The sequence below is a fragment of the Erythrolamprus reginae genome, chromosome 8 (genome assembly GCF_031021105.1).
Source record: "Erythrolamprus reginae isolate rEryReg1 chromosome 8, rEryReg1.hap1, whole genome shotgun sequence".
Taxonomy (NCBI): Eukaryota; Metazoa; Chordata; class Lepidosauria; order Squamata; family Dipsadidae; genus Erythrolamprus; species Erythrolamprus reginae.
The window spans coordinates 25,622,262-25,634,661 of record NC_091957.1 but is presented as its reverse complement, the minus strand read 5'-3'; the positions used below and the strand labels follow the sequence as shown (position 1 = coordinate 25,634,661).

The following is a 12,400-nucleotide window of genomic DNA, read 5'->3' as shown; positions in this document are numbered from 1 at the left end:
AACCACCAACTCACAAAACCACTATAACAAACCACCCAGCACAAACTACACCCATGCAGGGGTGTTACTCCTTATATATAGGTTACAGCCAATCAGGTTGCAGCACAGTTAGCTAACGCATGATTACATACTGATTACGGCTTACATCAGCCTTTCCTATGGTTACAAACCATTTTCTTGCATTGTAATATTATCTCAGGAAATAAACTTATTTCCGAGGTGGGTAAAATGAGGATCCAGATTGTTGGGGGCAAGAAGCTGATTCTGTAAACGGCTTAGATACGACTGTAAAAGCACTACGAAGCAGTTTATAAGCCTAGGGAGGGAGGGAATCCTTCCCAGCAGCTGGTCTAGGGAAGGCAGTTGGGAACGGAGGAGAGAGTGGTAGGTAGCCGGTGGCTCCTTTGCTCAGGCCTCTCCTTGCGCCTTCCCCCCTCCCCCCCACTTCCCCATTCTCCCTCAGCCAGAGGAGAGGACTCGGCTTCACGACGAACTGGAGGAGGCCAAGGACAAGGCCCGAAGGCGCTCCATCGGCAACATCAAGTTCATTGGAGAGCTTTTCAAGCTGAAGATGTTGACGGAAGCGATCATGCACGACTGCGTGGTGAAGCTGCTGAAGAACCACGACGAGGAATCCTTAGAGTGCTTGTGTCGCCTGCTGACCACCATCGGCAAAGACCTGGACTTTGAGAAGGCCAAGGTAGGGGCTGGGCGGGGAAGATGGGTTTTGGGATTGCCAGAGGTCTCACGCCCCTGGAACCTTGAAGGCAGTGATGGGCTCCTACGGGTAAGGTCAGGTATGCAGAACCAGTAGGAAAAATGTGAATTTTTTTTCTTTTTTTTCCTTCTGGGCCCTGGGTATGTTTTTCCTATCGCAGTAAATTAATGTGCGTAATTTTAGAAGAGGGATGTGTGTGTGTGTATGTGTATACATGCAGTTTATATAGTAGATAATGTATATTTTTGTATGCCTGTGTGTAATAGGTATGCACACATATGGCATATATACAGGGAATTAAATAGTATATTTTGGAGTAATAGTAAATAGTATATTTTGGAGTAATAGTAAATAGAACAGGAAATTGTATCTCTTTGAGGTGAGGAGAGGCCAGGCACCCTAACTGTAACCCAAACCCTTGACGTGAGTGATGTCAAGTTGGCCACCTTTCAGCCAATCACATGACCTTTAAGCCACCCTGGTCACGTGATCATCAAACCACTCCTACATGGTCATATGATCAGCAAGCCACGCCCACAGTGTGGTAGTAAAAAAATTTGTAGCTCTTCACTGCTTGGAGGGTTGGGGGGAGAGGAGGTCGGCATGTAATGGGATTCCTTCCGTTCTCTCTCCCAGCCTCGAATGGACCAGTATTTCAATCAAATGGAGAAAATTGTCAAGGAGAGAAAAACCTCCTCCCGAATTCGGTTCATGCTGCAGGATGTAATTGACCTTCGGCAGGTATGTGTCTGCTGAGGTAAGAGGTCGCAGATGGCTCTGGATTCTTCCCCTCCTCCTCTTCCTCCGGGGAGCTGGGTGGGTGGCGTGGCTCCAAGCTGGAGGTCGGAGGAGGTTTCTGCCCTCCCCTCTCCGGCTCTCCTGGGTCTGTCTATCCCCAGGGATGATAAGCTTTCCAGGGCGTCCTCCCCCTTTCCCGTACCTTTGCCGGAGAGTGGAGAAGAGCCGCCTCTCAGTCGCTGCCGTTTCTTGCCTTCCTTCCTCCTCCAGTGCAACTGGGTGTCCCGGAGGGCAGATCAAGGCCCAAAGACCATCGAGCAGATTCACAAGGAAGCTAAAATAGAGGAGCAGGAAGAGCAGCGGAAAGTCCAACAGCTGATGACCAAAGACAAGAGGCGGACGGGTAAGGCGACAGGGCCCTTCCAGAAGGGTGCTTTCCCAGCTGGGTCAGAACCAGCAGCCCATGGGTCTGGCCACGCTGCCTCCCAGAAGCCCCAGGAGAGCAGCTTTCCAGCTTGTGGATGTGGTTGATCAGTGGAGGGCTGCAGCTACGAGGGTCGCCCAGAAAGTAATGCACCACATTTTTTTTCTCCAACAATTATTTATTGAACACAATGAAACTTACACACAAGCATACTTCCGGTTTGGCGGTGATCGCGGCGGGACATCCTTGGCAGGGCTCTGCCAAGCGATCCCTTCTACCCCCTTCGAAGGTCGCATTCGCGATCGGATCGGGCTCGGATGGCCCGATCCCAGAACAGGGGGCTCCCCTCTGCCCGAGGAGCCATCGCTGAGACTCCAGAGGCAGCGGTTCGCCCCGCAGCTTCGAAGACGGGAGAACCGATCCTCTTCGTCTGAGAGGACCGGCCAGCGCTTTCTCCCCTCACCCAGCGGGAAGCTGAGAAAAAGCTCTAAATTGAAAGTTCTACATTTATCTAACTGAAAAAGAATACATCCGATAAAGGACTCAAGGTAAAAAATTTCCTCTTTGTTTCAAGACCAAAATCTGAAGATTTGATCGTTCGCAAGCCTCAAGGGAAAGTTTTTTTTTTAACGAGGCGAAAGTGAAAGTTTTTTTTTTCTGAGTCTCATCCGCAAATAACAGCCGAGACTAAATTCTCTCATCTTCATTGTTTCCATCTTGTATTTGAATTTTGGAATCTATAAAATATTTTTTCTTACTCTATGCTTTAATAAAAGATTTTGAACTGGAAATGGCTATTTAGAAGATTTCAATGCTTAAAAGAAGTTAGTAAAGATGACTAAAATTTCTTTTTTATAGTCTGTTAAAACATTGTGTTCTGGGCTGACATCTTAACTGCGGAGGAATATAACTTTGTTGCCTTATTTTTTTTTCTCTCATCCTGTTGTCTTTGCAACATAATATCATTATATAACAACTTGAAAATAAATGGGAAATAGAAGGAACTGATACCTTTCCTTTGGAATATTTACCTTTGGATTAACCTACTTGGATTACTTGTTGACTGTCTTTGAACTACTTTGGATTACTTGCTGATTGCTTTTTTTCCTTGGGATTATTTTTTCTTCTGAGAACCTTTTCACATCTGCCTGCTCATATGAACTTCTGATTTCTAACCTGACTCCATCTTGGGATCTATTTTTTTTGCCTTTGTCTTGAATTTGGAAAAGAACATAGACTCCATTTTAACTACAAGAAAATTATTAATTTGACTTTTTTTTTTTTTTTCGTGAGACCTGCAATTGGGATTAAGTACAATTGTATTTTCTGACATTGGGATTCACACTCTTTATTCATCTAATATAATTTCCTGATTTATAAGAAGAACATAACTATACATATTGTGTTTCTTTTTGATTAATTAACTCTTTCTTTGTTCTCCTTCTGATTTTCCTTCTTTTTATTTCTATTTTTGAAAGAAGTTTGAATTGAAGACTATGCATTGTTAGCAAACCTTGGTTTCCTGCTCTATTTTAATTATTTGAATTGAAATACTCCCCATTTCTTTTTTTTTTCTCTCCCTTTTTCTCCCTCTTCTTGCTGCCTTATTAAATCTTTTTTCTCTTCTTTTTTTTTCTTTGTATTTTTTCAAACTTTCCCTTTTTAAAATAGTTATTACTCTTTCTTTGCTGTCATTTATTTTGTCTTTTTATTAGACCATTTATTTTTAACTTTTACTGGTTTTTTATTCCTAAAAGTTTTATATTAGTTTCCTGAGGTATTATATCTTTAAATTTTTAAAGACAATTTAAATTTTTAAAATAATTAATAACAATATATATTGGATTTTGAATTTTGAACTTTCTTGATAATTGAATAGTTATAATTTAAGCGTAACCGCTAATAAAACAGATTGAATAGATTTGGAATTTATAGAAATTTTCTCCTTTTCACTATATATAAATTTAGATTGATTTAAATTAACTCAAAATTTTAAACAGCGGATTCAAAATTGATAATGTCAACTTATTCAACCGTTGTTAAAACAGTCAAAAAACAACCTACTGCAACAATCTCTTCTCCACAAGTGTCCCCACGTCCTTCCCCGACACACCAGGCCTCAGCTATGTCTTCCAAGGATAAAGAAAAAGACAAAACAACGCAGCCCAACTTTGCAACATTACAAGAAACTTTAAACAATATGCAGGACTCTATCTTTAAATCTCTTGAGAATGCCACCCAACAAAGAGAGGTTATAAAAGAGGATGCAACACAACAAAGGGAAGCTATAAAAGCAGATTTGGCAGAATTTAAAAAGGAGATGGCCCAACTGAAAGCTGATATGGGCGAGGTGAAAGACCAGATAAAGGAGATCCAACAAACACTACAAGAAAGTGATGATCGAGTGAAAAAGGTTGAAGAGAAATCCGACAAAAACGCAAAAAGAATTGATTATCTCGAAGGGAGAGCTGATGCAAGACACAGAAGACATGATGAATCAATTATTCAGCTGGAGATGCAACGTGCTTCGTATGGACTACGATTTCAGAACATGAAAGAGGAAAAAGATGAAGATTTAAAAATGACTATGGCGGAAACGATTGGAGGTATACTCCAGGAGGATCCTGCTGCGCTAGTGAAAGAAATCGATGAAGTTTACAGGACTTCGAATAGTTACATCCGTCGCCACAATCTTCCAAGAGAGATTCATATCAAATTCACCAGGAAAACTTTGCGAGATGACATACTCCATTGGGCAAGAAACTCCAAACTCCAACATCAAGGAGTGGAAATAAAAATATTAAAACAAGTTCCAAGAAGTGTCAGAGAGAGCAGAAGAGATTACCAGTTTCTTACCAGAATTTTGATCAAAGAAAATATAACCTATCGTTGGTTAATCCCACAAGGTCTTTCTCTGACATGGCGTTCTACAAGATACAAGCTGGAAAATGTAGAACAAGCTAGGTATTTCTTTGAAAATAGTGGCATCAGCCACATGGACTTTTCAGATAAACAACAAGAGGCTCATCAACAACCAGCACAACAGCAATCAGGGGAGATACTAGCAATCCAACAAGAAGAACTATTGGGGGCCACAGCTCTAGCAATAGAGCAGGACCAAGGTGCTATAAGAAGAGTTCAGCCTCAGCGAGAAACCAAAAAACCCACTAAATGACAACAACTAAAGATCTAAAGATCTTTTCGGTAAACGTTAACGGACTTAATGAACCAAGGAAAAGGAAACAAATCTTCTCTAAAATCAGAAACCAAAATGCTCAAATTGCAATATTACAAGAAGTACATATCAAAAAAGATAACCAAAAATTATTGTTGAATCCCAAAATTGGAAAAATGTATGCTGCATTAGCAGATCAAAAAAAAAGAGGTGTGGTGATGTATGTAGAGAATTCTATAAATTCCAAACAGATATATAAGGATAATGATGGTAGAATATTGATTGTACAAGTTGATATTGAACCTAGACCTATAGTGGCTGTTTCTATTTATGCTCCCAATGAAGACCAAATGATATTTTATAAAAATTTACATCAAATAATAATAGACTTAGCTATTGAGAATGTATTAATAATAGGTGATTTTAATGCTATTGTGAATAGGCAATTAGACCATTCAGGGGGAGGGAGCCATAATAAAAGGAAAAAAACAAAAAGAAATCTACTACCTAGTACTTTCCAAAAAATGAAAACAGAATTATTGCTAAATGATATATGGAGGGAAAGACACCCCCATAAAAGACAATTTACGTTTTATTCTAATCCCCACAAAATCTGGACAAGAATAGACATGGTATGGACATCAAAAATGGTTGCAGAAGAAATAAGGGAAGTAGAGATAGATGTTAATACATGGGCTGACCACAACCCAATAGTGGTCTATATAAGAAGGAACAACAAACAGAATATTTGGCGGATGAATAGAATTATACTAAATGATAAGAAATATAAAGATTGGATCGAAAAGGAATTAAAAATATTTCTTGAGATTAACAAAACCCCAGACACCACTCCACAGAATATATGGGATACACTCAAAGCTTATATAAGAGGGTTAACAATATCTTACACAGCAAAATACAATAAGGAAAATAAATTAAAGTACGTACAACTAATAAATGAATTAAAACAACTGGAATCTGCATCGCAGCAACACACCAAGAACAGAGACTTTAAAACAGAAATAAATGTAATTAAACATAAAATTAGAATTATAGAACAAAATCAAATAACTGAAAAAATTAAAAGAGCAAAACAACATTATTTTGAACATGCAAATAAATCAGGCAGATGGTTAGCATATAAACTTAGAAAGCAGAGTCAATCCAAATTGATAAAAAAATTAGAAGACAAAGATGGTACAATAAAATATGATACAGAAGGAAAGGCGGACATCGTTTATAACTTTTATAAAGATCTTTATGCCAAAGACAATGTTAGTGAAGATGAGGTTTTTAATTACTTACAGGCTTCAAAATTACCACAAATAACAGAAGATCAACAGACTATGTTGGATGGTCCAATAACAATGGAAGAACTCCTAACTATAATTAAAAAACAGAAAAACAATAAGGCCACTGGTCCGGATGCTATACCGGCAGAATGGTATAAGATAGACAACGAAATACTAAGAAACTATATGTTAGAAATTTTTAATTCATGTAGACTTGAGGGTAAAATTCCGAAATCTTGGTCAGAATCGCTGACAACTTTAATACACAAATCCGGTACTGACCCACTAAAAATCAAAAATTATAGACCCATATCTTTATTAAATGTAGATTATAAAATATTTATTGCCATTTATGTAGATAGACTTAAAAGAATTATAAATGGAATAATACATCAAGACCAAAATGGATTTCTACCAGGGCGACAAATTAAAAATAACCTTAGAACAGTAATAAATACATTAGAATACTATGAACAACATCCAGATAAGACAGCATCCTTAATGTTCTTAGATGCTCAAAAGGCCTTTGACAACGTTAACTGGACATTTATAAAAATGCAATTAAACAAAATGAGATTTGGCTCAAAATTTGTTAATTTAATAGATACTATATACTCAAAACAAACGACTAAAATAATATTAAATAATAACCAATTACAAGCACTTGATATAAACAAGGGAGTTCGTCAAGGATGTCCTATATCACCATTGTTATTTATTATGACACTTGAAACTTTATTAATTAAAATAAGAGCGGATTCCGAAATAAAAGGTTTAACTATAGGAGACGAAACTTACAAACTCCAAGCTTTTGCAGATGACTTAACGTTTATAATTGAAGAACCGATAACAACTGTCCCTTCTTTATTGCAAACTATTGAACAATTCGGAAAGGTAGCAGGTTTAAAGATAAATAAAAGTAAAACTTCTTTCTTAACCAAAAATATGAATAAAATACAAGAAACTAAATTAGAAAATATTTCTGGAATAAAAACCGTAAAGAAAGTAAAATATTTAGGAATAAATTTAACAGCGAAAACAATAACTTTAAAAAATGATAATTATATAAAATTATTATCAGAAATTAAAAAAGATTTAGAAACATGGAACAACCTGAAAATATCATTTTTAGGAAGAATTGCCACAATCAAGATGAATATTTTGCCTAAGGTTTTATTTCTCTTTCAGGTAATTCCAATAAACCCAGGGGGAACTTTCTTTAAAACTTTGACAAACTTAGTTAAAAAATTTATATGGCAAGGGAAAAAAGCAAGGATAAAAATAAACTGTTTGGAAGACATTAAAGAAAGAGGAGGATTTGGTCTTCCAAACTGGAAATTATATTATCAGGCCGCCGCCTTAACATGGATTAAAGATTGGATAACCTTAGAGAATAAAAGAATACTAAATTTAGAAGGACATGATCTTATGCTGGGTTGGCATGCATTTATATGGTATGACAAGGAAAAAAATCACTCATATTTTAAAAGACACACATTAAGGAAGTATTTACTAGAGGTTTGGAAGGACATAAAGAAAAATCACTTCTTAAATGTTCCAGAATGGATAGCCCCCCTAGAAGCAATAACACATCCAAAATCTATAAAAGACACGAAAATATTTTATAGATATAAAGAATTATTAAATGATCAGATGAAGCTAAAGCTTAGGAATAAACTACAAGAAGAAGGGATAATAATAGATTGGTGGCATTATGCCCAGATTCGATCCAGATACCAGAAGGATATAACTCTTTATACTTTTAATAAAAGTAAGAATTTGCTAAGTCATTTAATTATTAATAATTCAGTAAAAATGATAGGGAAAATATATAAATTTCTTATCGCTCACAAAAATATAGAGTTGACTCTAAAAGATACCATGATAAGATGGTGCAGAAATATAGGCAAGGAAATAGATATAGATACTTGGGAAAAAGTCTGGATTAATAATTGGAAAATGACCAAGTCAGTTTCATTAAAAGAAAACCAAATTAAAATGTTTTATAGATGGCACCTTCCACCTAACAGGATAGCTAAAATGTTTCCTAAAACATCCCCACTCTGTTGGAAATGCAAGAAAGATATAGGAACTTATTACCATCAATGGTGGACATGTAGCAAAGCTAAAACTTATTGGAAGATGATTGAGAAGATATTAAAAGAAATATTAAAATATGACATAGATAACACCCCGGAATTTTACTTATTAGGAATTACTAATCAGACTTATAAGAAGGAAACTCTTTACTTAATTATACACATATTAACTGCGGCTAGAATAATATACGCGCAAAACTGGAAGGGGGAGGAAATCCCCAAGAAAGAAGAAGTTATAGCTAAAATATTAGATTGCGCTGAAATGGATATGATGACAAGACGATTAAACGATCAAGAAGATACAAAATTTTATGAAACATGGAACAACATATATAAATGGTTAGATAAGAAAAAATAAGAGATAGATCTGTTTTTATTTAGGTAATAACAATATTAGATGTATTTGTTGATGATTTTGACATAGTTGTTTACTCACAAGCGATATATTAAAAATTTTGTTTTATGTATGCTTAGTAATTGAGATTAGTTTGAATGTTTGATTAGATGAATATATTACACTTAAATAACATATTAAGCATTTTTACTTATACTGTACTAATATTGCATTTAAGATTTGAAAATTTTTTACTAGACTTTTTAACATTCAACAAATGTTTGATTATGTATTCTTTTCTCTATTTGAATGTATACTTTCAAAAGAAGCGGGGAAATACATCCCCATTTTATGTTTAATGTTTGTACGTCTGTATGTCTGTTTTATGAAAAATAATAAAAAAATTGATAAAAAAAAAAAAAAAAAAAAAGAAACTTACACACAAGAAAGAATGATGTTTCTTTTACACTCCCTGTTTTTCCACGTAATCTCCGTCCCGTTCTATGGCCTTCTTCCAGTGAGACACAAGGGCGTGTATGCCCTGTCGGTACCACTCCTTGTTCTGGTCACGAAGCCATTTCTGCACTGTGCGAATCACCTCTTCGTGATCCTCAAAATGTCTTCCATGAATGGCATCCTTTAATGGTCCAAACATCAGCTGCATCTTGTGGCTGACTACTGCAAGCGCTGCAAATCTTAGAGCTCTGCTGAACTGTCTTCTAATAGCCTCACCCTCTGTGCCCAGCAACTAACTGTACTTCTGTCGACTGCAGATTCTCCATAAACTGTACACAATCGTTTGTGAATGTTCCGAACAGTTTCTTTCTCCCCAGTGAGAAATTCACCGACGAAACGCTGCTTGTAACGTACATTCCTTACAGATGCCCTTTCGAAATGCTGCTGCAGCTACGCTATCTCTCTGAAGAAATTTACATACGCACTCCTGACAATTCAAATAATGTACACCTGAAGTTTCGCATCCGTACCATTACTGTAGGCTGAGGGGAAAAAATGTGGTGCATTAAATTTCTGGGTGACCCTTGTAGAACTGAACAGACGGGACAAATTTTTACACAAGATCATTTTCGACTCATGCAGGTGTCCAGAGGGTAGAAGAGGGAGGCTGGAACACCGTGCAGGGGGCAAAAAACAGTCGTGTGCTGGACCCCTCCAAGTTCCTTAAAATCACCAAGGTAGGTATGAGGGCTGAGGTCCTTTCTTGGGCTTGTAGCAGAATTATTGGGGGGGGGGGGGGGGGGGGTTGTCAGAAAGCTAACCTGCGGGCGGCACCAACAAAGCATTTCCACATTGTTGCAAGGACACCTTTGAGATGTGGGGGTGGAGCGGAGTTTGAATTGGACGGAGTCTCATCTTAAACCAGAGATCTTCAAACATGGCAACTTTTGAAAACTTGCCAGCTACAGCTTCCAGAGCAGGGGTCCCCAAACATGGCAACTTTTCAGACTTGTGGACTTCAACTCCCGGAATTCTCCAGCCAGCATAGTCTGCGGAGAGGGGCGGCATACAAATCTAATAAATTGAATTGAATTGCCTGGAGAATTCTGGGAGTTGAAGTCCACAAGTCTTAAAAGTTGCACGTTTGAAGATCTCTGTTCTAGTCCAAGGAAGGCTTGCAAGGTCCTGTGAGAGCCATTGCCTCTTCCTCTCTCACATGTCCTGGACTGAGAAAGGGTGAAAGCAGTGAAGGCCTGCTACCAGAACAGTAAGGTACTCCGTTCCAAAAACGATTTTTGGGATGCGTATGCAGCTGCGTGCCACCCAATGCTCGCACGCACACCCCCGCATGAGATTTCGCTTTTGCCCATGTGCAGCAAGCGGAATCTTGCATGAAGACGCTTGTGCGAATGAGATTTTGGTGATTTTCACCGATTTTTGCTTCTGCGCATATGCAAAAAAATATCAGTGAAAATCACGGAAATCTCACTCACGCGAGTGTCTCCACACAAGATTCTGCTTGCTGCACATGCACGCGCCTGCGGTGGCATCAGAAGGTGCCCCGGTAGTGCCGAAGACAGCAGGCTATCCCTGGCAAAAAGTTGGCACCACGGAAGCTGCCTGGGAGGGGGGAAGCAAGGGACCAGCCCATCCTCTGGGTGCTCGCTCATCTTGTCCCTCTGCCCCTTTGCAGCCCAGTATAGACGAGAAGATCCAGCTTGTGCCTAAAGCCCAGTTGGGCAGCTGGGGAAAGGGCAGCAGCGGTGGAGCCAAGGCCAGCGAGATCGGTAAGGGCTGCACACATGGCGTGTGTCAGAGCTGCCGCTTGTGGGGAAAACCTCCTATGGGTTGGTCTTTGCTCTGAAGACAGGCCCTCTTCTGCCCTCGTCCTCTGCAGATTGTTTACGACCAAGTGCCACTAGCCTGAACCGCTTCTCTGCACTCCAAGCGCCTGCGTCGACCGTTTCCGGCACCACCTTGGAGCTGGATCCTCGCAGGGCCTTGACCAGGTAAAGCCCCCCGCAGGCCCCCTACGGACATGGCAAGAGGGGCATGGTTGGAGAGCGGGATGACGGAGCAGAACAACAGCTGGGATGGGGTCATTCCGGGTCTGGCCTTTTGGTCAAGCTGGGTGCTGACCTCAGGATTATAGCACTAAGTCAGTGATGGCAAACCTTTTTTCCCTCAGGTGCCGAAAGAGTGTGCACTATCGCGCATGCGTGAGTGCTCATACCCATAATTCAATGTCTGGGAAGGGTGAAAACAGCTTCTCTCACCCCCCTGGAGGCCTGAAACGGCCTGTTTCCCAACTTCTGGTGGGCCCAGTAGGCTCGTGTTTTGCCCTCAGACTCCAAAGGCTTCCCTGGAGCCGGGGGAGGGTAAAAACGCCCTCCCCCATTCCTTCCGGAGGCTCTCTGGAAGCCACAAACGCCCTCCCAGAGCCTCTGTGTAAGCCAAAAATGAGCTGGCTGGCACACACATGCACATTGGAGCTGAGCTTGGGCAACGGCTTGCATGCCAGCAGATATGGCTCCGCATGCCACCTGTGGCACCTGTGCCCTGGGTTCACCATCACTGCACTAAGTCTCCTCTCGAGCTCTCTGGCCACGTTCGCTCACCCCTCGGCATTGCTTCCCTCCAGTCGGGGAAGCACCGGTCGAGAGAAGAACGACAACAAGCTGCCGCCCTCGTCCGCTTCCCGTCCCAACGCCTTCCTGAGGCTCAGTAGCAGCAGCAAAGAGCAGCTCTTGGACAACCAGGCGCAGGAAGAGCAGCGGAGGGAGATGCTGGAGACCGTGAAGCAGCTGACGGGAGGCCTGGAAAGCGACCGGAACAGCACGGAGGTGGAAAAGAGCAAAACCAGAGAAGCAGGTGAGACTTCCCATCATTCTTCCTGCAGGGGCCAGGCTGTGCCTGGGGCTGCCTGTCCTGGGTGGGAGGCCAAGAGGAGAACTTGCCCAACTGAGGGCCCTGATGTTTGCTGGGATTCTTCCAAATGAAGGCACCTTCCTTCTAGTGATGGGCTGCCAACAGTTTTACTGCCAAACTGTGGGTGTGGCTTATTTTGTGGGTGTGGCTTGGTGGTTATGTGACTGGGTAGGAGTGGCTTGACAATCATGTGACCGGGGCTGGTTTAAAAGTCATGTGACTGGGTGCGAGTGGCT

General features: G+C 40.4%; 1 protein-coding gene across 9 annotated transcripts in view; it reads left to right on the top strand.

Moving 5' to 3' along the window:
• EIF4G3 (eukaryotic translation initiation factor 4 gamma 3) overlaps positions 1-12,400 on the top strand; it is a 104,076-nt gene that overhangs the window by 83,654 nt on the left and 8,022 nt on the right. For all 9 annotated transcript variants that reach the window (XM_070759378.1, XM_070759376.1, XM_070759375.1 and 6 more), the window contains 7 exons: positions 464-700; positions 1,355-1,459; positions 1,727-1,859; positions 9,879-9,973; positions 10,930-11,023; positions 11,134-11,245; positions 11,878-12,107. In XM_070759378.1, the coding sequence (XP_070615479.1) occupies positions 464-700; positions 1,355-1,459; positions 1,727-1,859; positions 9,879-9,973; positions 10,930-11,023; positions 11,134-11,245; positions 11,878-12,107 (1,006 nt within the window). The remainder of the gene's footprint in view (positions 1-463; positions 701-1,354; positions 1,460-1,726; positions 1,860-9,878; positions 9,974-10,929; positions 11,024-11,133; positions 11,246-11,877; positions 12,108-12,400) is intronic.